This window comes from Rhamphochromis longiceps, linkage group LG12 (assembly GCF_057381845.1).
Source record: "Rhamphochromis longiceps isolate RC_006_pf linkage group LG12, R_longiceps_female_GT1.1, whole genome shotgun sequence".
NCBI classification, from domain to species: domain Eukaryota; kingdom Metazoa; phylum Chordata; class Actinopteri; order Cichliformes; family Cichlidae; genus Rhamphochromis; species Rhamphochromis longiceps.
The window spans coordinates 36,306,254-36,331,661 of NC_140568.1; the positions used below are offsets into that span (position 1 = coordinate 36,306,254).

At 37.3% G+C, this 25,408-nt stretch overlaps 1 protein-coding gene across 1 annotated transcript in view; it reads left to right on the forward strand.

The window, feature by feature from the left end:
- aacs (acetoacetyl-CoA synthetase) overlaps positions 1 to 24,260 on the forward strand; it is a 40,978-nt gene extending 16,718 nt beyond the window's left edge. The window contains exons 10-18 of the mRNA XM_085426130.1: positions 239 to 363; positions 10,051 to 10,115; positions 13,713 to 13,835; positions 19,676 to 19,789; positions 20,703 to 20,828; positions 21,097 to 21,166; positions 21,363 to 21,421; positions 21,734 to 21,936; positions 22,054 to 24,260. Coding sequence (XP_085282256.1) covers positions 239 to 363; positions 10,051 to 10,115; positions 13,713 to 13,835; positions 19,676 to 19,789; positions 20,703 to 20,828; positions 21,097 to 21,166; positions 21,363 to 21,421; positions 21,734 to 21,936; positions 22,054 to 22,191 — 1,023 coding nt within the window. The 3' untranslated portion in view covers positions 22,192 to 24,260. The remainder of the gene's footprint in view (positions 1 to 238; positions 364 to 10,050; positions 10,116 to 13,712; positions 13,836 to 19,675; positions 19,790 to 20,702; positions 20,829 to 21,096; positions 21,167 to 21,362; positions 21,422 to 21,733; positions 21,937 to 22,053) is intronic.
- The last annotated feature ends 1,148 nt before the right edge of the window (positions 24,261 to 25,408 follow it).

The following is a 25,408-nucleotide window of genomic DNA, read 5'->3' on the forward strand; positions in this document are numbered from 1 at the left end:
TTTTGTAAAAGTCTCTTCACTGACAGTTTTTGTGCAGCAGAACCAAAATTCACTTTATTCGCATGTGAAGACAGGTGTCAAAGCAGTATCTCAGCATGCAGTAAAATGAGAAAAATAATCAGGTGAATCACAGTCTGCTGCAGATGTCCATTTTGCTACACTCTGCTTTATCCGTGTTAAGACGAAAGGTGTTTTATACCAGATAAACTGACCACTGTGTTTGCATGTGTGGTCTTAGACTGGCTGGATGATGTGGAACTGGCTGGTATCTGCACTGGCAGTGGGAGCCTCTGTTGTTTTGTATGATGGTTCACCACTAATGCCGACTCCCAATGTACTGTGGAACCTGACAGACCAGTTGGGGTGAGTTAGCCGCGCACGCACGCACGCACGCACGCATGCATGCATGCATGCATGCACGCATGGGGAGGATAAAAAAGGAAATGACAGTGGCTAACTGTGCTGAAAGAGGATATGCTCTTTGTACTTATTATATAAGTTGTTTTTAACATTTTTGTTTATATTTCTTAGCGTTTTCAATGTTTTGACCTGCTGAGACTGTACTTTAGTAAGTGAAGCTTTAGGTTTTGGCACCAGGGCTGAAATGATAAACCATTGTGCCTTAATTGTCTAAAAAATGGACACTCCAAATTCTTAATAGATCGTACTGACATCTATTGTAGCTTTACTGGACCTGAAGTCTGGGAAACACAGCATTCTTAATAAGGGATAAGAACAAGTGAGTTTTCCTTTAACTGTATAGTGCTGAGAAAATAGATCTTAAGAATACAGAGAAAATCATACAGTTTTGTTTTTTGGGACCCTTGTAAATGTTCACACAATATTTAACATCAGCAGCAGCACATTAATATTTAACAATTAATATAACTTATTACTTATGAAATTAGAAGAGATAAAGGAAAATCATCTCAAAACGAAGGATTGTTTGTAAAGGAGGAAATGGAAGAAATGAAGGGAACATATAGTGGTAATTGAGATAACTGTTATATTTTTGGAATATTTTAAACAAATTTATATGAATAAAAAAATATGTTTGAAAAACAAAAAACAAACAGGTTTTTAATATTTCCCAAAACTTGTCATGTCACAAGCCACCAGGCAGCAGCTATGTGACAGTTTTACCATGTGATGTATCGGTATTTGGACCAAACATAATTATAGTTTCACATATCTCAAAAAGAAACCAGCTCAAACTTACAAAAGACACCCCGAACTCCATTATTGATCGTCACAAATGAGCTGCCTTGCTGTCATTTTGAAAGTGCACAGTGAAGTGTTGCGCTCAGCTGAACAGGCTGTTCCAAGTCAGCAGGGTCAGCAGTCCTTTAAGCTTTTTGATGTGGAGATTGATGGTGATGTTCATTTGGATGAACCTAAAAACCCATGCAAGACAAACGCAGATACCGAAACCTGGATCTGGGTATTCAATTCAGAGGACGTTCACCTCAAAGGATGCACAATGTGGATCATATTAAGACAGGAATTTCATTTCATTTTTGAATGTCATGCCCACATTGGAAACATGGTTTAGAAGCTCGTCAAGATTTATCAAATTCAGAGATTCAATGTTTTTTTTTTTTTTCCCACTGTAAATTTGCTTCATCGAGATAAATTGATAATGTAAAACAAGATTTAAAGGTGAGTTTGCTACTGGGATTCGAGAGTTTGACGTTGTTAAAACTGTCTAGTCTACAATGTCAATATTTCCAGCAAATCCTCTATCTTGGTAAATGTCCTAAACACACCTCCCACCACCACTATTAGAATCAAAAATACTAAATGTTAAACTGGGTATTGATCCTCTGTAGAACTGGATGATCTGCTTCGTAGTTCAGTTCTTCTGTCGTTGCCCTGTGACATCAGCGATAACCAATAGGATCGGCGTCAGAGAGGTTAACATACACTCATTAGGGTAACACCTTTAGCCTTTTTATGCACGCTCTTTACTTTTCCCTTAGATCTAATTGACTACATTGTCAACTTATTTTTTTCTGTGTAAAATATCTCATCTGTCTGTCCTCCACTCTGCATTGTACTCTGATGCTGAAGCAGAGTTTGTTTTGTTTTTTTTATGAAAAAAAAATGGTGCGGGGCTAAGAAGTGATAAACAAATGTATCTGCAAATCTACACACATTACACTCCAATTTAAAAATTAAACGAGCAGTCAGAAATATCCTTCTGTTTCTCTCTCATTTGATGATTATAATGATGATGGTGATGTTTATTGATCGGTGTTGTTGCTCCACTCTAAAACTTAATTTGAAGGCATGCAGAAGTCTGGGCATGAAGTTGAGAAGGTGTGTGCGAGTGTCTGTGCACACAGAGATACATCTGTGTTGCACGTGTCAGTTATTTGTAGATATGCAACATGAAACTACAGCAAGGCAGAGGAAATTTATTATGGATCTTATAATATTTGTATTAATTTAATGCATAAATTGGCAAGCAGTTGCCAATCGCTTTGACCCGTGTTACTCCCTGACATCATCATCCACCAGCACAACCTTAAACCCCTGTTATCATTTGACTGCAGAAGGGATAAAGACCAAGGATTCAAGTGTATGCATGCAGAGAAGCAATTAATTGATTCAAATATGATAGAGAAGATGGTCAGCACATATTTTTCCTCATTGTTTGCTATGTAGATCTTCTCAAAAGCTATGCAAGTGCTCTGCTCCAGTAGATATACTCATAGCATTTCCAATTAAAATGCTAGTTTTAGGACATGGCATAATGGTCTGTGAGAAAGTGGAAAATAGCAGGGGATAATTGCCTGCAAAATACAATATACAAGTTTCCAGCAGTAGTATGATATGCTATTTTGACCAGCAGTATATTTGATCATCCACTGGAAACAAAACTGATATTGAGTATTTTTGATAGATTCTGAATACAGTAATTTATTCATTAAAAATAATATATGATAATGGTCTCTCTGTAATAACCTACTGCCACAATTTTAAAGAATTGAGATTATAGTTAGAAAGTGTTCAAAAAGTGAAAGATAGAGATGATAAAGATGATAGAGTAAACTGTATTATGTAACTTGCCCCAAAGAAATGCCCAGTAACACTTAATGGTTTATTATTACACCAGAAATATTTGCTTTTCTTATACTTAGTAGCAGTCCATCTACATGGATTGTGAATTGCATTTAATTAAAAAACAATGTCGCTTATATTTACTAGCCTGTATTTAGCATTTTTGAGCAATTGCACAATTTCGAGCAACAGTCATATATTTTGTTATGTGGGGTTCCTGACTGTAACTGTGCGTTATTTTATATGCTCAGCCAGGCTGTAGTTGAAAAAGAAATGTACTGTGGTCAGCAAAAGCAAAACCCTTTAAGGTAGCAGACCCATCTTCAGAGATGGCATATTGCCTTCAGCAAGAATTGGAATAATGGGGAGAACATTTTGACACATGGGGAGTAGCTCAAGTGCCAAGAAAAAGTACTCCTGCAGAAACTATTAACAGGATCAGTATGTAGGTCCTGACACCAAATTTCATTGTTAGTAGTCATTTCAATGATTGGATATATTAGGATCTATAATCTTTAAGTTAAACATTCAAGATGTCAGATTTTCAGTTTTAATTCAGGAGCTTTAACAAATGTATTGCATTAGCTGTTTAGAAATTGCAGCCATATTTGTTCATAGTTGTAACTGGACAATTGACACACAAGCAGCTTCATTGCCAGATGAGGCCTGTGCCCTCATTATTCCATCACAAATTAAACCGATAAAAGATCTGGAGTTGACTCAAAAGTGCAGAATTTGTAGCATACTGGAAATTAGGTTTAAAGAGATTGATGCAATTAAAGAAGGCTCTTATTACTGTAGGTTTAAAACCTAAAATAAATAAATCAGAGAGATAGAAAAATTTTAACGGCAAAAGGCCCGAAAGACTACAGAAACACAACTAAAGCAGATAATCGCAGAATTATTTCCTTTATTAAGAAAACCGAAATCAAGAATACTGGTACTCTGAAGCGTATCATTGTCAGAGTCTACAATCAAGAGATGTCTTAATGGCTATAAATAGAGTGCAAACCACTGGTTACAGTCAAGAACAAGAAGAGCAGATTATAATTTGCCAGAAAACATCTAAAAGTGTCCGCACAGTTCTGGGGAAAAAAGAAGCAAAATGACAAAAAAGTAGAATTGTCCAGATGCTTATGGCCCTGTATGTCATGGAACGATTCAATGAGCAAGGTAAGAGTGCGGTTAGCAAAAATACCCACGTAATTTAATGAAAGACTACCACCATGACAGAAAGATGGATAGAACCTTTTAAACTGTGTGAAGATCAGCTAAGAGCTGATGTCAGCGCTATTAGCAAGTTTCTAGTGCTATGTTTAAAACAAAAATCCTCTGGGAAAGACTGACATGAATTTTTTCACAGATTGATCTTCTCAATTCAAGGTGGACATTTTAATTGGGACTAAATCTGCTAGAGCCCCAGGAAGTGTGGAACATACACTGAAGCATCCCCATTTTGCCTTGAGTTTTATTGGTTAGTGTTTCATGATAATGATTTAACAGCTGAATTTATGCTGAATAAAATAATTTTAAATTATAGGAAAAGATTAGCAGTTGGAGCACATTTGCTGTGTTTATGATGTGGAAAGAAAAAAAAAAAAGGTGAGGGGAGGCTGAGGTTTGTGGAGCATCTCTGTAGAGATGTTTATTTTAATTGGTTGCACATATTGATTTACTTGTACTTTGTGTACAAGTAAATTGTTATGGTTATGAGGCAGAAAAAAATCTACCACCAATACTTCGAGACCACATTGTTGCAATCCAGTCCACAAAATGCCACATATAAATCACATAAAAATATCTGTCATTAATTCGCTTCAATTTTGATCTCAGTCTCCTATTTTAAATGTCATGAAATTGTTTCTGGGCCTCTAAATTTCTGTTTGTGTTGCTAGGCAACATCCAGATAAACTGGAAAGGGTTGACAAGGCTGGAAGACTAGTTCTGAATTCCACCGCACAATATTATTAAAAGAGTATTATGTTTTCATGTCTCCTCTTTTCTTCCCTGCAGCTGTCCCTCAGAAACATCCTGTAAGCTTCATTAGAGATAATAGTATTTTTAGAAGTCTTCTCTTTCTGCTTCTGAGTTAATTTCAGTGTTGGGATTCAGGCAAATATCAGAGACATTTAAATTCTTATTAAAAAGCTATTCATGTTATCTTTTAGTTGTGGCAGTGACACACACACACACACACACACACACACACACACACACACACACACACACACACACACACACACACACACACACACACAAATAGCTCTAAGATCTTTTGCCAAGTATAGATCTTCATAGCCTAGTATCACATTTGCTATCTTAATCCAAAGGTAATACTCTGATTGCAATCAAACTTTCTAGGTGTGCAGTTATGCAGCTGGGTTACTAACCGATCAGAATATCAATGGTCATGAAATGAAATAAAATTCAAGAATTTTTAGAGCTTGGAAGGGAAAATTACCACTAGTAATGGGTCACAATGGGGCTTTGATGAAAAGCAGAAAGCTGTATTTACTTAGGCAGTGGTAAAAACTGCCAAAAGCCATGAAGGGATCTGAATACCTAAAAGGACCCAGTGATGGAAAATGTTCATTTGGATGTCATCTCTAAAATAAAACATTCAGACAAGCAAGAAATACAAACATTTAATTGAATGGAAGGCATTCCAAGTCTTTCAAGGAAGAAAGTCAGTCACTAAATGTATTACAGTAAGGTGTCATACTTTAGTTGATTTACCAGCCAGAGTGAAAACTGAATTAGCATTATTTCTGAGGAGAGCCAAAAAAAAATTCTATTCAATGGGTTCTATGTATGAAGTGGCCACAAGATTTATTCAAGGGTTTTCCCTTCAATCTTTTGTTCATTATGTTTTGAACTACTATGTCCAGGAAAACTCCTCCTCCACGCTTGTGCCAGCGACTGCCGTGTGGAAGTCTTATCTTTAATTACTGCCAGATGAAATTCTCAGTTATTTATTAATTTTATTCTTTGGAAGAGATTCAGTACAGTACAGACAGTTTAACAGATTGCATCTTGCCAGCTCAGCTACAGTTTTAGACATGTGGGCTTAACAATTAAAATATCCACTTCTTCAAGCTGGATCCATCTATCTATCGTACATGGTAAATAGTTCGTACACAGAGCTTTCTACTGTATTTGAGCACTCAAAGCTTATCTGTAATGGGATTTTCTGGTATCTTCAAATCTTTAACATAATTAATTAACATAATTAACAATTCTTTTACATCCAAAATGCAATATTTACCTTATAAAGAATGTCACGACTTTAATTTTGAAATCCAGGTTACCAGGTTATGTTGATTTAGCAGCTTTAGAGTGTAAACTATAGCAATTACACTAAAGTTTCACATTTGAATAAACAAATGTACTGTCAAACAGGAGTTACTCATTGTTCTTTCTAGTCTAACGCACATGCGAAGAGGACAATGCTTCATATCTCTAACATATTCAAACAACTTACTGTGATGGAGAACAAGTGTGAGAATAATTTGTAAACTCCACTGACAAGTGGAGCTTCAATTGCTACATCACGACACGCGTAGGGACACATTACCATGATAATTGCTCAGAGGTGCTCTTGTGTCTGATTGCTCCTGAGTGTCTTTTATTGACTTAGTAGCGTCCAGTAACATGTCTTCCCTGAAACAGACACGGGTATATTTGCACATGCTGTCACACACTCTGACAAACAGAGACTCACAGCTTCTCCTCCACCCTCCATCCTAAGCACCCAATTAGCAGCTACACCTGGCCACCTGCCTCCAATCAGAATAGAGAGACTGTTTCCATGGTAGCCAGAAACCAAAAATTTCATATGCGGATCAGAGATGATAGGTAGGATGGATAATGACTGTCTGTATGTAGGTTTAGAGAACAAAAAAGGGTCTGCATGCAAAATGCAGAAAAAACGTCCATTAGTCTATCGATATGTCTAAATTGCTTGGTGTGTGATCTTCTTCTTTTTTCCTTTACACTAAAACAAGCACACTATATTTAATATTTAAAGGATTTGATACATTTGCAGTGTATTTCACCGAAAATTATTTTGTAAATTCATTTGATGAAGTACAGATTCTATGAATTTAAAAAATCGATTTTTAAAAGAACTTAATTAAATACTGACAAAATAATACATAAGTATTATAAAGTATGTTGTTTTCTAATATTTTCTTCTGTTTGAATCTTCTTAGATTTCTAATATCATGAAATATATTATTACCTTATTATGAACCACACTGTAAGTGAATGAGAAGTACAGCTTGAAAGCACACGTCTAAGGCGTAGGCACTTTAGACACTATAGTTCTACTTTTGTACTTTCTATACTTTATGTTCCTCTGTTGTCTTCCCAAAGTCTTGTAAGTTTCCATCTTAAATCAAATGCTGGTGGAGAAGGACCTTTTGAAAATTTAGCATTCATTTTGGTTTTCCATCATGTACAGTTGGTGCCCTTGAGGGCATGCTTTCAGGACGACAAGAGTGAAACACAGTTTTTGTATGAATGTCATAAACCATTGTTACTGGTCCCAGTTCTTCTTTCCCGGATTTGCAGAAAATGGCCATCCAAGTCTGGTTAGGTCTGATCACGTCAGATAGGTTTAACATTTAATGTTACACATAGTGTGATATAACATTAGACTCACAAGGTAAAACAAGATAAAACACTTGATTCAGTGTGAGTTGGCAGTAAGAGCACTGACAACAGTTGCGTAATCATACTTCATGTTGCATCTTGAGACCGTTATCAAATCCTCACTCTCTTCATTTACCCCTATCACCACTAATCAAAACGAGCCACCGAGAGCAAAGGAGATCTTGCACTGCAAAACAATTCCTGATTATTGTTCATCAAGCTGTTATTTTGTTTGTTCTTATAGAGACAGCCCTTTTTATGATTGACATAAATGGTTACCATAGCGATGGATGAAATTTGATTGATTTAATGTCAACAAAAATAACTTAAAAAGACAGCAAGACATAGACTGAGACACAAATAAACCCATTTACAGACAGGCTTGAAAAGGCCCTTTGTTTTAAAATTAAAACTGCAGGGGAACACAAAAGTGACGTTTTGTCGCTTCTTACCATCCACGTTTCCCAACTGTTGTCAGCTGTCAGGGTGACATCAATTCACGCAGACAAAACTTTCTAAAATTATTTTTCCCAGAATTGTTGTGAGCAACCGTTGTGCTGTTACATTCTCATCTGAACAATTTTCTTGCGAAACATCTAAAAAAGAAGCAATTTGTCTTTTTTTTTTTTCAGCTCTCTTTTGTATTTACCCAGTTGAAAGTTGTCCATGCCAGTTTTTTTTCCCCCTTTCTTTCCTTTTTAAAATGTTATCTGTCTAGAAGGATGAGCACACAAGCTGTTTTAACATCACCTTCCTTTACATTTACACAGTGGCACACACTCCCCCGCTGGGAGCTTCCTTGTCCAACCAGACTACTGAGCAGCTCCACTGGAGCACATGGGATTAAGGGCAAAGGTCTGCTGAATAACTGTTGCCCTTTTTATGTTTTTGCATTCAGAGCAGATACAATGAAATTATGCCTTGTCTGCATAGATTCAGGGCAACAAGTGAAGCCATGTTACAGTTCAGTCTCAGCACCAAAGTCTTAAGCAGACTGGCAGGTCTTTCAAGTATCACAAATATTGTATTCAGAAGTTACTTGACCGTTGCCTTAAAAGTAATGTACAGTGATGTTAATACAGATATATAAGGGCTTTATTGCACTCATGCATGTGTTTCTTGGCAATGGATTTCATGGGACAACTGAAAAATGTTTTGAAACCCATAAAGAGTAGAGTACTTGCAAACAATCTGGCAAATGTTACGAAGAAGATAAGCTTAACCTTTTTTTTTTTAACCAAGAAATGTTGGTTTAAAACGATGTACAATGTTTTTGTATCTAAATAATCTTCATACTATTTAATATCTAAAGTGTCACATTTTTAGAATTCAGAGACCCCCAAAAATTGATTCTCTTCATCTGGATGCAGCATTTTCAGTGTGAGAAACATTTCGTCACTCATCCAAGTGACTTCTTCATTTTCATTGCAGGTTTTCCCAACCTTTTAAACATTACATTTACATAATGACTGAAACTAGCACCACTGACTAACAATGGGCCATGAGGTCCGTTTCATGATCAATAATATGAAAATTGTCATGGCCACTGGTCAATGACCATTGATCAATTGCCATGAGTACCATTCATAGAGAGTTGGTGAATTACTGCAATAACAGCATTGTAAGGTGGTGAAAGATGTACCCTTACGCCCCCTCCTCGATTCAGAGATGGTCTTTCCCTTTTCACGTAAATGTCCTCCTTGACTCCTTGCTCAAATCACCGTTCCTCCCTGTCCAGGATGTATATATCCTCATCATTGACAGTGACTACTGGCCTGTTGGTGTAACAGGTGTCACAGATTTGTGAGGGTTTTATATACAAAACTCCTTGAGAATTTAAAAATGCTTCTCTTAATATTTGCAGTTGTTCACCGCGTCTCTTGTTTAAAGATATTAATCAAAAGCATCCAAGAACTAAAACAGGATATGTTTAATTGTGTTTGACACACTCAGGAATATCCCAGTGATGGTAAAGATTGTGATGTCACAAGGATCATTGGCAGCTTTGTGAATCTATCACTTATTCATCCATCACTTTGTCCAGCAGCATCTTTCCAAAATAGCCAGCCAGATTGCAGTGAAACTTGGCAACAATATTTATGCCACCCCCACTCATAAAGTCTGCTAGCTTGGTTCTGTTGTTTGGAGTTCCTGCTGTCACAATGCAGAATATAGTACATGTATGTAGGAGGCCTTTTGCAATGACTGTCAGTGTTGGCAACACTGACGCAAATTCTTTCTTCTTTTTTTTCCTTTTTCTTCTCAAAGTATATGAGAACACTCGCTACTTCTGGCAAACTGAATAATGTTTATCTTTTTTTTTTTCTTCATCAGCATCACTATCTTTGGTACCGGGGCCAAGTGGCTGTCTGTGCTGCAGGAGAGGAACCTGACACCCTGTAAGTTGTGTTCATGGATAGAAGAGAGTAAAATAAATATGTGAGCATGGTCACAGACATATAGACATACACACCTACTTTATGAGAATGGAATTTGTAGCAATAAGAGCAGATGGACACAGTAATGATTATAATAGTAATGTTGTTTGACTCTGAATGTCCTTTATTCCATTAACTGGATGAAATAACAGTTTGCCCTATGTTCTGGAGTATGACACTGAATTAAAAGGATAAAAAGGCTGTTATGATTTTTCATATGAGTCATGGATAGGTCCACCTAATTGCTTTTAGTGACACAACTTTCTAGAGAAAGAAAAAGATCTGGACAGATAACCAGAGCTGTGCTGGTGCTTTTTTTTTTTTTTTTTTTTTTTTGACTTGCTGCTAGCTTTCATGTAGTGGTTACTCTTTGGAACTTGTGCAGCAACAAATTAGATACTGTATTGTGTTAGAACAAAACACTATCACAGCACAGTTGTTAGTCTTTGCTATAGAGTAACTTCCATCAGGTTTTCCTTATTTGTAAGAATTCTAGATTTTATACCTGTTTCGCATTATTGTAGGTGTTCATTTCACTGGAAAGCAACAGGAATTCTAGTTAAATTAGTTAAGCTATATTTCAGTTTCACACAGCCATATTTTAGACAGCAAAACTATAGTTTGAGAGACAGTTATTTCCATCTGCAGTAATTTATATCTGATACCTCTATTCTGGGACTGTACACCTCCCAGCCTTTCCACATCCATAGATGTTAGCACAAAATAGAACAAGCATCAATGAAAGCAGATATTACATTGATTAAGTGAAACACAGCATAAAAGAAGGAGCTGTGGTGGAGGTGGTTTTTAAAGATACCTGCAGATATGCATTCACTCCAGGCAGACTGACGCAGATTAACTATATTGATATAAATATATTAGATTTTCCAATTAGCCATCGATCGATGTGGGCTGGCATTAAGATCTGATCAGATTGCAGTTGAGCTTGATATTGTAGTCCACCTCCTTACTACTACAATAGATATGTCAATAGGGCGGTGCAATATGGCCAAAAATATTTAGCACAATATCTATTTGAAAATTTGCGATAACGATATAACTGACGATATAATTGGCACAAGACAAAATACTTTGTCTCCTCCACAACTTTATTAGTGCAAAAAAACCCCATCTATGTATTTTCACTTAAACAAGCAGCCGTTTTTTATGTGCATTAAAGCTATATAAAAATTTAACAGTGCAAATGCAAATTCCTTGCTGACAGTTTAACCAAAAGGCATTTCCAGTGGAAATTGGCCGACATATCCTTAGCATAAAAATGTATAATTTCCATAAAACCTAAAAAGAGGTTATACACACACAATGCAGTAATATTATGTTGAAGCACAGTACGTATTACTCATTGAGGCTCCCGACTACGGTAGCCGTAATGCTCCGACAATCCATCAAGCGGTCCGGCTTCGTAGCCTAGCAACATGCGCTATCGCGGTAGAGTGGTATGGTCAAAATCTCTACTGCTGGCCAAATTTATATCGTTTCTACCATATACTGTTTATACCGCCCACCCCTAACTTGGGATTACGTATCTTGGGCAAAGATACTTGGGTATACAGACCAGGGAACCACCAACCTTTCAGTAAGTGGATGAACTGCTCTACCGAAACTATAGTCACTTGTGTTTTTGGGGGCGATTTTTAGCTACTTCTAAAGTAACACAGTGGTTAGCACTGTTTCCTCACAGGTCCTGGGTTCGAATCCACAGGCTGTCTGTATTCCACCCATGTCTGCGTGGGTTCTCTCTCCAGCTTCCTTCCACAGCCTGAAGACATTCTTATTGGCCATAGGTGTGAATGTGAGCAGAAATAGCTGTTTGTCTCTCTGTGTTAACTCTCTTTAGATTGGCATTGTGTCCAGGGTGTACCCAACCTCTTTTCCTATGGCAGCTGGGATAGGCTGTAGCCCAACTGTTATCCTAATTTGTGGAAGAAAATTGATGGGTTTAAACATCCGCTGCCAGCTGGAAAAATTAAAACAAACATGAAGAAATCACAGTGAAGTCCAGGATTTATTAAGCCTATATGGCATATAAGAAACATTACATGATTTTCATCAAATCAAAATATAATGGTTTTAATGTGAGTTTAGTCTAAATTTACTTTGTTGTCCATCTACACTCAGGAGTACAATGTACAGGAAATAGTGGGACACTGAAATAGGATTCCAAGAAAGTAAAGTACCAAACCAGCTGTGTGTGTTAAGAGCTCTGTGTGTGTCATCCATACACATTGCAGTAATAACATTTGTAGTGTATGGCTAAATTGCAGCCACCAGGCTTAACAATTTTTCTGTCAGAAGTGCAAACAGAAAAAACTTGCATATACCAAGTGTCACCATGTAGCACAGTGCATTCTGATAATCGCCACAAATCTGCATTTGTTGCCCTTGTTTGTGCGTCTCTCTTTAACTTTAAATGAGCTGAACCCATTCCTAATTCTAATACTAAACAGAAAGGCATAAAAAAAATAAAACATTGCTGTGTCTCTGTGCTTGTCTCGCTCTCTTGTTCCCGCTCGCTGCCCCACCCCTATTAGTCAGCCAGCCACTTGATCCAGTTGGCATTGTGTGTGTGCATTTGGATGCTTATTAGAGAAAGAGAGCGTGGCAAAGGGAGATGTTGGTGTGTGTGTGCGTGCATGCGTGCGTGCGTGCGTGCGTGCGTGCGTGCGTACATGCATGCCTCCACTGGCCCGAGGAGGATAGTGGGAGCTTCTTCACTGGCTGCCCCAGCGGAGAGGCCCTTTTCCCTAGGATGACATTTGGACTGGACACCTGGAGGCATGGTGGGGGGTAGCAAAAGTCCAACTGTGTGTGTGTGCGCAGAGCAAGGGGCAGTTGCTGGAACCTTATTAGTTCCCAGAGTGTTATTGGCTTGTGGTTTGGGCATATGTGTGTGACAGAGAACATGGACATGGATCTTGAGGATGGCTAAAGCGATGTGTGCGGTACGTTGCATGCTCTGTCACATCAGGGTGGCAAACTACAATAACACAACAAGTTGGGGTGCAACAAGCCACAGCTGTTCAAATGTGAATACCCATTTTATGTGTTTGGTTTACTAATTTGGTTCAAATGATTGGTGACTCCAACTTGGTTAGGTTTGGGTTGTTTTTTTTTTTTGGGGGGGGGGGGGTAAACCACTGTGATAACTGATCCCAGACCAGTAATTCTAAAATATGTGCAGCCTCACTATAAAAGTGTGACTATTGTTGTCTCAATACAAGCAGGTAAACTGCATATTGAGTCTGATCAAAAACCAATGTTTTTGCTCATTTGCTCTCTTGAAGCAAATGAGAATCCCAAATAATCTTTTCAGATTTTCCAATTTGCCCACATTATTTTTGACCAGTTAATGAATCCAAATTTATTGTACTTCCGGAACTCACTGAATTTTTAACACTCAACATTTTAGGAACATTTTAGGTTGTATTCAAAAAGTGACTTCAAACACAGTTATGTATTACTAATAACTAAACTACGGAGTTTATTGTTCATCTTCTTTCGCTATTTATTTTTACCTTTTGTGTTTTCCTTCTCTAGCGGAAACACACAATCTCCAGTCCCTCCACACTATCCTGTCTACTGGATCTCCTCTCAAACCTCAGATCTACGACTATGTCTACCGCTGCATAAAGAGCACCGTGCTGCTGGGCTCCATTTCAGGTGACTCAATAACACATAACCTGCTAGGACACATATTATTTTTCTAATACTTAAGAATTTAAGAATAACATAATGTTTATTTAGAATTATGACACAAAATCATTTAATCATTAAAAAGAACTGTAGATAAATATTTGTCTTAGACATTAATATTACAGTTTTAATTAATTTAAAAATGTCAAGCTTTTACTCAATAAGAACAATTTATAGTATACTTTTTTAATGAATGAAATATTCAACAGGTGCATATTAGTGCATTTTCTGCTAATCAGGTTGTGGTTTGACAAAAAAACTATTGTCTATAATATATTCTTTATAAAAATTTGACAGACAATCTGTGGCGCTTCAAATTAATAGCTACTTAACTAGGAACATAATGCATGAAATGCCTGCACAATAAGTAAAGATTAATCGTGCCAGCTGTTGTTGTTTTTTCTCCAGTTATTGCTAAAGACCTGTTGTCTGTTTTGTTCACTAACAAATGAAACCAAGTTCTGTTTATTTTTAATTTGATTCAGCCATCGAGTATCCTTTATACTCCATTTCATCTTTCTCCTGTTTTTGATTAAGAATAATAGCTGCATTGTAGCTACATTGAGGACAACTTGTGATATGCTAGCTTTTATCAGTGAGTGACCATACTTGAATTTACTGATAAACTGATACCCAAGAAACTACTCAATACTTGATAAAATACTATCGGAGATTACTATTTCCAAGTTACTTAAAAAAATTGTGGTTCTGTGCATCTGGTGACTAAGCTCCACATTTTAATTACCAATCAAATACAGTTAGTCAGGTAGGCTGTTATCTTGTGTCTAGACTTTCCTCAGTTTCAGTCTGGTACTTTCAGAGAAACTTGGCATTTTTTAGACTTAAGTAATTGTTTTATTCTGTAAAATTAACACCATCCATTACAACTCTGCAGACAGGACTGATGGTGTTTGTTGCCTGGCTCTCACATTAATGTTATCATTTTAATATTAGCCATAGCTGCTAACCACTATCTTAATGATAACAGATGGCTAAGGTGGCTATTGGATAAAGGTAACTTCAGCTGCTCTGTTTTTTCTCCAGTGGTTTCCACAGCAGCTGGATCCACATATTTGATTTGGCAAAAATCTTATGCCAGATGCTCTTCCAGGCACAACCCTCCCAATTACCTGGGCTTGGGACCAACACTGGCACTAGCTTGTGACACCCTAAGGCAAGATTTTTGGTAAACGGGTAATTGCTAATAGCTAACAGCTAACATGAACGTGAACTGGCCAGTTTAACATTTATCATAACTGTACAATACTTCACTGTTGTTGAAACATGAGCTTTTCTGACCTTTTGAAATTCCCCCTAAAGTGCTTTTCACAAAACTGAAGAAGAGCACATTAGAACACACACTAGCAAAACTAGCAAGCCTGTTGATCCCAAATACAAATGCAATGTCTAGCCTTGTCCATTAGATTGTGTTTATTTTTAGATGTGTTCTGAGTGTTTTCTTTAATTTAGACTGGTTGACCACTTTGATTTTTTTTTCTCTCGTGTTTAAACAACTAATAAGTTAGTTGTAAGGAACATCCCTGACAAAAATGAAAGAAAAGAAGGATTATGTAAATGTAAGATTACTTATATTTAACCTAATGTTATTTTATATATATATTGACAAATCAAGATATTTATATCCAAGATGATTCTGGTGCATAATGTGATGTCTGAGCAACAAATTGTTTGGTTCCCGATGTCTTTATGACAGAAACCGGATACTTAAACTAAAAAAAAATGTATTTTAAAACATTTAAAATATATACTGTATTTGTATTTTGAAATTTTAAAGCTAAAACAGAAAAGCATCTCTGACACAAGCACAAAAGGACTGATGCATAATAATAAAACAATAAATTGTATAGAAGGCTACATATTCCTCACCACCCACAACTGTCGCACATGCACACACACACGCACGGGTCTAACGCACACAGTGCTTCTCAGCCCATTGTGATGTTGTCAGGCCAGTAGAATGCTATCTGTCTCTTTCTGTGAGTCCTGAAACGTTTAACATTTAGCAGAGCTTGGGTGACTGACGTATTAAACACACACACAAACACACACACACACACACACACACACATACGCACACTGAGAAGCAGCTTGGAATGTCACGCTTGCATACACATACACGCAGCCATTGTGAATGACAGCCCAAATGGGTACAGCATATAGCCTCAAATACACAAGCAAACATATGCAAAGTTGCACATGCTCACAATGACATGTAAGTCGAAATGCTGGACACAAGCGTCAGCTGAAATGTCAATCACAGGCAGAAATCTGGTGAGAGATGGAAAATAAACAGAAGAAATCTGCAAGCAGATTTTCTTAGGTTATTTTTGTCGTAAATATCTGTGTCTCTGCAGAGTCTGTAAGATAAGTGAAGAAAGAAATCTGTTTAGTGAGGAAGGTGGTCTGTGCAAAATTTGCTGTAGGCTTAAGAATCTACTGAAAACTTCAAAAATAGTTGGTTATGGCAATTACACATTTTCGTTTGTTTGCATTATAGGTTGTTACTCAACAACTCATACGATTTTGTGACACACATCAACAACTTTTATGAGACAAACACATAGAACGAATCAAGGAAAAACAAGTTTTTGCTTATTAGCTCAATACAAAGCTGTATTCATCCCCTTTTTAATTGCGTTAGTAAGTCAATAAAACAAGTTCAGTATTAAATGGTATCACATAACAGAGGCACTGAGAAACCATGTTAGCTAAACAGATAAAACTGTTTTCTTCTTCCACTTTAAAGATCCTTTATAGTTACTTTGTAAAGATTTTTTAATGAGTCAAATGGCTTATGGAAACAGTAGGTATTGTAACTATTGTAGCTTTTGGCATTAGAAAAATGAGTTTAATCCCAACAGTGCCGTTGAGGTGCATCAGTTCAGCCATTGTGCCAAATTACATTATATTTTACCATAAGGTTTTGGGACTGCCATACTCCAGCAGCAGAAGTATGAGGGGAAAAAGTAGAAGATTTCAGATGCCTGTATACCTTACTGCTTGGCCATCAAACATGTTTTATTTAGAATGTGCAAACCATCTCAGCTTTGCCTCTCTGACTTTGTCTCCAAAGAGCTCAACCTGTTCCTGTGCTGTTCCTCTGACAGTATAGTGTTATAATATTTGAACAAAATGATAGCTAAAGTGGTAAATTGTGAAGAAGACCCAATTTGTTATTCATCTGGACTCGTCCTTTTGGAATTATAGCGCTGGCTCTTTGTGAATGTGTGACTCGAAACAGCAGGTCCTGCCCCAGTCACTTTCCATCTTGCTGCCAAGGGCAACAGAGGGCTGCAACCCTTTTGGCTGCCAACCGACCTAACCTTGACCCATGAGGTCAATGCTGTGTGTGTGTGTTCTGAATGCTCATATATGTGGGTCCCTTGCTGATTTTACCCCGTGTCACTGTGTGTGTATAAACATGTGCTTCAGTTAAAGTCTACTTGGGGTTGTGAAAACTTTTAACGGAGATTGTCGTGTATATCAGGAGAGTGTTTGTGTGTTTTCTGTTCAGCAGGGACCTCAGACCCCTGTTGCTCTTCAGTGGGTGATTTTAACACTTTCACTGCTGGATTTACTCAATCCTAATATACCTCCATCTGACTCTCCATATGTCAGCTCTCCACACCCATTTTGCCTCTTCTCTTCTCTTCTCTTCTCTTCTCTTCTCTTCTCTTCTCTGTGTTAATTTTGAAGTATTTACCAAGTCATCTTTTCAATTTTCCTTTAGTTTTTGGTTTCAATTCAGTTCATTTTTGGATAAATGAATTCATGTGTAGGTTAGCTGTGTAGGTTGCTTGGTTTGTCTCAGTTGGTGGCTTTGTTTGACCTCAAACTGTGCAGGTAGTTTTTCAAAGCAGTAACACCTCCACAAATGAAAGAAGATGTGCGTGCACGCACTCACATGTGCAAAAATCTATGAAAACTAACTGGGGAGTTCAAAAAACCTTTTTCTTCACTTCAAAATAGTCACTGCTGTTAGGAGCATCAGATCAGTGTGACACGTTGCACTCTTGTGTATATACACCTTACTCACACATGCACACTACATGTCAGATGATGGAAGGCATCCCAAGAAAACCACATTGACTTTTGGCTTAAATGTGCTTCTGTTTGTGTGTGTATGTATGTATTTTTGTGTGTTTGTACTCACCTATTAAGGTAAATGTAATATTAATCTAATTGCGTATCGTCCCACTATAAGTGTGTGTGTTTAATCAGAAGACAAAGTTTCTACTTCCTCCTGGGAGCCAATTAGAGCTCAATAAAGAACCTGCCAGAAAGAGAGACGGAGAAAACGAGTGTAAAGAACAAAGAAATGCAAGAAAGGAGGAAGGAGCAGTAGAAGGGCATAGAGCAACTGAGAGAAAGCAAACGAGATGGATGGATGGTATCTGTCACGCAGAGTGGAACGAAATAGGGAGGTAGAGAACAAACAATAAGAAGGGAGATGAATAGAACGTGTCAGAAATGGTATATGATTGGAAGGTAGAAAGAGATGAATAGATGTGTGCGTCTTCATGACAGTTTTAGGAAAGTGCTGCAAAGGGAAGGAACTCCTATATAGGTCAATGAAGGTGGAGCAGCGAGCTAATGCTGCCTGTGTGTGGAGCAAAAAAATACAAGACACTGGTATTAAGTGTGATAATGTCTCTTGGTCAGTGTTTGCTGATATTTTACATAGTTACGTGATATGGGTGTGGCTCTGTACATTCCAAGTATTCCAAACTAAATGAAATAAGGTAAAAACGTACACATTGCCTCCCTCCAACCAGTTTCACCATTTGAGGTCTAAGTCATCATATGTGCTAACCCTAACCCTAGTCCTACCACACTAAATGTGATTCATTATCTTTATCACATCATAAAATATCTAAGAGACTTCTGACTATTTACAGTAAAATGTGTCTAAAACAGAAGCATACCCGATATTGTTGGCTTCAATCTATTTTTGTCTGCACTTTCAATATAATTTAAAAGGAAACTGCGTCTTGCTGCTAGGTCATCTTAAACTGGCACATCCAATGACTCTAAAGGATTAAAGAATGGTCTACGCCTTCCTGGAAAGTTTTTGAAATTAAAATTTGTAGAGAAAATTATTGGTACCCCTCAGAAATGGTGATAAATAAGTGGAATATGGAAACTAAAGATTGTCTTTATCATAGGCGTTAAAAGTATATGCCAAACATGGTCAAAGTTAAGACTTGAAGAATCACCAAAGCAACTTCCTGTTCCTGTTACCACAGCTCTTACTATTATTTATAAAGTTTAAGATCCAGAGGTCAGGGGCAATAGTAATGTTTGGCCAAGGTTCTTTGTGGCAAGAGCTGAGGAGATTCCACTTTTAAAACAGAAATAAAAAAGCCAGCATAAAGTTTGCTAAAATACATGTAGATGAGCAACAGTGCTTGTAGGAGAAATCACAATTAGAATCGCTCATCAGCTCCATGTTCACTGAGGAATAAGAAAAAAGAAGAAGAAAAGAACACCTCTTTGAAACACAGATGGTACTCTGTTATAATGGGAAAACCTTGCTATAACTGTTATAGGGTTCACTGACTTTATTCAGGGTACAATGAAAACCACAGCAATGAATTTATTAAGACGCTACAGAGTTAACAGACTTCCCATTGCTCTGTCTTTTTTGTAGGTCAAGGTTCCTCCAACAGCGTTAATGACAAAAACTTAAGACACAAGCTGGTCAATTTTAACTTCTTAGAAAAATTATATGTCTGTTGCAGAAATATAATGGAAAACTTCCCGGTTTCTCTCAACTCTTTTCCCAGGTGGCACTGACATAGTGTCGTGTTTCATGGGCCAGAACCCAACAGTTCCAGTGTATCGAGGTGAGATTCAATCAAGAAATCTCGGCATGGCTGTGGAAGCCTGGAGCCCTGACGGTAAGACTCTGGGTGAATCTCTTCAGAATTTAATAATCCCTCCTACCACTTTCTGTTTCATTCAACCTCAATAGCAATTAAGAGATTTACTGTATGGGGACAATAGAGCAACAGAGTCAAGGGGATTGTGGTCAGCTTTTAAATAAGTTTCAGGTTCAGGCTGCATTAAAAAAAAAAAAATAAATAAATAAATAAATAAATAAATAAATAAATATATATATATATATATATATATATATATATATATATATATATATATATATATATATATATATATATATATATATATATATATATATATATATATATATATATATGGACGTGTTCATTGTGTTATGATTTTAACCACCTCTATTTGAACTTTACCTTTACCTGACAAAAAAGATAACTTTTATATATATATAATATACTGACCAACTTTAGCGAAACACATTTTTTTAAATTATTAATTTCAAATAAAAAGGGTGTTGTTCTTTATTTATTTATTTATTTATTTTTTATCATGGTGGAAGTCTTCAAAGCCCTCTAGGTTTCTGTCATTGATTTCAGTCCCTCTTTCCCCAGCTCCCTGCTGCAGGCTGTACTGGCATGTCTCCACCACCTCAAAGGAGAGTGGATTGAAGGATAATTTAAAGGCAGTTTTGTAGAAAGAGTTTGGGATTATTTTAGTCAGTCTTTAAGCCTATAACACCGTCCTGAGGGAGGCTGTTAGGGTTGTGTGAAACCACACACTAAAGGTATCAGGTTCTTTGAGAGCGACACACATTCTTTTTGTTTTTATCAGAGAAGGATTTATACTGTGTCTCTTATACGCTTATGTGTTTGTGCATATGGACGTGTGCCCAGGTTTATATGGGTTGCAGGGAAACACACACCGCAACTTTCTGTTCCTGTGAAATATGTGTTTTAACAGGTAAGCCTGTGTGGGGAGAGAGTGGGGAGCTTGTCTGCTTGAAGCCAATCCCCTGCCAGCCAACACACTTCTGGAATGACGAGAATCAGAGCAAATATCATAAAGCATACTTTTCTACATATCCCGGTAACCACACAAATGTTGTGTAAAAATAGAAACATATTTACAGTTTACATGTACATAAAGAGACACCTGTAATACCCCTGCTGTACAGCTACCCTTTAAGCAATATCGCCCAGTTTAAATTTATCTGTGCTTACATTATGTAACTGTTTTTATTTGCATTTATTGCTCCTTCATTTTTTAATGTTTGTTTTCAGTATGTGTTCTTCAAGTATGCACAAAAGAAAAAAATCAAAGTTTCAGACAAATTTTTCCTTTTCTCATTCTGTAGGGGTGTGGGCCCACGGAGACTACTGTAAAATCAATCCAAAGACAGGGGGCATTGTCATGCTGGGCAGAAGGTCAGCCATTAACTGCAATCAATACGTTTTATTGATTCATCAGGACAGGCTTAAATGTACTTCATACCCTTTTGTGTGATATTTTGTCACAACTCTAGGCAGTAGAGTCATTTTTTTCCTGTGGAAATTTGTGGCAAAATGGCTCGCAATTACAGGAACGCCAGCTCTGAATTTAGAAAATCTGTTTTTTCTGTAGTGACGGCACGCTGAACCCCAACGGAGTCCGATTCGGCAGCTCAGAGATCTACAACATTGGTGAGTCTTTATCTGCAGATGGAGTAGGGTGTGGGTGTAAGATAATAAAAGAAAATGGTTCTGAGTCATGGTTCTTTTTATGTTCCTGGAAAAATAAGACTTTGCCATCCCATTGTCCACTTTTTAAAGTTTACTCACTTGCCATTCTCCGTACGTACTCATGCTGCTTAGTTTGACACTTTTTGTCTTTTCTGTTCTTTTAATCTTTACTCTCATTTTCTTTTCACCTCTCACATCTTTTTCTCTCTGTGTCTCATCTTTTTTGGTTTGCCTTTTTGCCCTCTGCCCTCTCCTTTCCTCTCCTCTCTGCAGTGGAGGCGTTTGAGGAAGTGTCAGACAGTCTTTGTGTTCCACAGTACAACGCTGACGGAGAAGAGAGAGTTATTTTGTTCTTAAAGATGGCACCTGGTAAGCCCTTCAGTCCAGAGTTGGTGGCAAAGATTAAAGGAGCCATTAGAAAAGCTCTGTCTGCTCGACACGTACCCGCCCTGCTGCTGGAGACCAGAGACATTCCTGTAAGAAAAAAAAGAAATCTATCAGTTAGTTATGAAAAAACTTTATATTATTCTGTCAGGCTGCAAATAGAAAAATCCTTTTTGTTGAATGACAGCCTTTATTTCATTCCTCTACAGTATACCATCAGCGGTAAGAAGGTGGAGGTAGCTGTAAAACAAGTGATTGCTGGTCGGGAGGTGACACAAAGAGGAGCATTCTCCAATCCTGACTCACTGGACCTCTACAAAAACATTCCTGAACTGCAAAACTATTAGAGATGTGGCTTCACAGAGCTGAAGAGAGGGTCTGCAAAGACACGTAGCCTGAAAAGATTTTAGCTTTGATTTTAGACTAACTTTATGTAAATTTACAGGTACAGGGTGATATGCAAAGTTCATTGCATGGGTTCCTCAAACAGGCACCCTGCGCTGCATACAGGGCAAAAAGGTGATGATGTGTGTCAAAATAATATATAACAATACCAAACAAGATGTATTATAATAATAAATTAATTATATCAGGCAGACAGAGAGACATAGTGTTCCACAAGTCATCAAGCAGCTGCTCATAGTCTACCGTACTGCACAATTAAGTGTTGGAAATGGAACACTGAAAGAGGCTTTGGATATAATATCGTGTGTTTAGCAGTGCTTGTGAATAAGCTCATGCTTTGAAGCCCTTGAAGAAATGAAACGCAGTATAAAGTGCTTTGCTTCGGCTTCACACTTTGATTGTTATCAGCTACTGAAGAACCATATCTCCCCGTGTCACCTGCCTATAACCTTGAGTGGGTCCCTGAATAAAATCCATGGAGGTGTGTAGATAAATACACCCACGCATCTTGGAGTTACGCCTCAGCTTTTGCTCATATCACCATATCATGTTTATGTGGTGTGGATTGCTATCTTAATGTGGATATTTGTATATCGGTATAAATTTTGGAACTGTGAAACTGTGTTGACTTTACAGTTATGCCTTTAACGATAGCCACCCAAACGTGTTAACCAAAGTCATGGAAGTTGTATTATGTTTGTGTAACAGTTCTAGTTTACTTAATTCTTGAATAAGGAAGCCTAGAAAACTAAACTAATATAATATAATTTAATATAGCTTACTAATAACTAATATAGCTTTTTTTTTTCTGCCTAAAAAGCTATATCACATTTCATACTTGATTCTGAACCTTTGTTTTCGAAATCCTCTATTCAATGTTGTCCCCCCATCCAAAACCAGAATAGGTCGTTATCTATCAATCTGTTGTAGCAAGGATTCAGTCAAGATGCACATTTCTCATTTCACCACAGAAGCCTGTTGTATACATTTGTATCTATGTTCCATGATTGTTACAACGCTAAGAAAAGTGTGTTGTACTTTGTACATAGAAAAAATGAGTTATTTATTTAAAATTTCCTAATTATAATAACAAATTCTGTAGCCTAGTTGATGCTATTAACTGTAGTGGTTTTGGTCACTAGTAAATCTGTAATAAAACACAATTCCTGTGGGTTTGATTTCCATTTTCCATGAGAAGCAAATACCTGACCAGAGTGTCAATTGTGCAAAGGAACAGATGTCAGAGAGCCATTTGATCTATGGATAAGAATTAAACTGAAAAAAAAAAAAAATAGGGACCATTTGCTCATTTGGCTTATTGTGTGTGTGGTTTCCTGTATAAGTTGGTGCGTTAAGCTTCTTTTCTTTATGATTATTTTAAATATTTGGTATAACTGTAAACCATTTAACTGGATACATGTGCGTTTAATGTTTGAGTTCACAATCATGCCTATATCAAACAAAAGCTCCAGGAACAAAGTTTTGATTGGAATACTGCTTTTTTGTATGTAGACAATTAAATTAAATTAATTAATTTAATTATTTTGTCTCATAAAGATGCACAAGTCCTTTTACTCCTATAGGAGACAAGAATCATAAATAACTGGATGGTTTGCACTTGAGTGAAATCAGGTGGAACATTGGAGATCTGCATTGTTTTTAGTAAATATATGTTCTTTAGGCATCAAATATTTCTTATGATAAAGCATTTTTACTGTGTGTATTTAGTTTGAGAATGCAAGAATCAAACATGACAGATGTTTTGGACGATATTCTAGGTTGTATGTTCTTTTTGATAACGGGATAACGTTGGTCACTGTAGGTCTGGTTTCGAGCTGTGTGATTGTGAACGCTATTTGCACACCTTGTCTTTGTTGAGTTTTCCGAGGGAATATCTGTGTAAGAAACAACTTTAAAGCTGTTTAACACAGGGATTTTGTTGTATGCATTTTCTGGCTGGAAACTGTCAGCTAACCAATAAAGTGAGGCCAGTCTGAGAGCAAACAAAAAGTTTTGTGTTCCAAAATGTAAGCCTTTTATGCTTATTGTAAATTTACAGTACGCATCCACATTGCTTTCCTAAGATAAACTGGGAAGCTCTTCATCCAAGGCTTTCTAGGCACAGCACACATGTATGAAGTAAACAGGAGTGTGAATCAACATTTATGTTTAACAGCTTAACTAAAATATTTACCTCTGAGCTCTGACACAAAACTACCAGCAACTAATAAGTAGTTGCCGAAAGTTTATAGACCTAAATATTCTGAGCTGAGGTATACAGCTTATTTGAGTTTTATCTTCATCCACAGCCAATATCCATCCATCCATCCATCCATTCGCTTCCGCTTATCCTTTTCAGGGTTGCGGGGGGCGCTGGAGCCTATCCCAGCTGTCATAGGGCGAGAAGCGGGGTACACCCTGGACAGGTCGCCAGTCTGTCGCAGGGCCAACAGCCAATATGATATTATTAAGTTAGCACTGGTGCTATAGCTTTCGATGTGAGATGAACAACTCGGCATACGAACTGTGGAAAAAAACACCATAAAACAAACTGACACACTCATTGAATAACAAAAAATGTGTGTGCACGTGTGTGTTTGAGTAACTGTGTCTCAGCTTGTGTGTTTTGATCTGTGTAAAGCCAGTCATTTTGACAGACAGCTCCTTTAGAAATAAACTTGGCAGTTTAAAAGCTCCCTATAACCTTTATAAGTGTGAATGCTCAGCCCTGCCAGTCACCCAAACTTCAAAATGTAGCAGTGAGAAAAATAGAAACAGGGAGGCTTGGTTAGAGTCCAGTTCCTCAGTGTAGAAAGGCTAACAAACATCAGTGCTGAGTACCAAACAGTTCCCCAAGGGGCTCTGAGTTGTTTGATTTATCCCAACAGTCTCATAAGAGAGCACATCACAAACCAGGAAATGACTGTTTACCACCTGATGTTGCACCTTTACATAGGTTGACTGTTAATTACCATCCACGAACCTTGTGTCTGTGTATCAGCTTGTTTGTGCTTCAAATAATGTGGTTGTGGCGACGTCTCCTGTAGTGGGAACTAACACAAAGGTAGTTCTGAGTACGTTGGCTGGCGTTTACTGCTGGTTTGTGAGCAATTTTTGACAAAATTATAACATCTTGATCATGTAAGGACATATTCACAA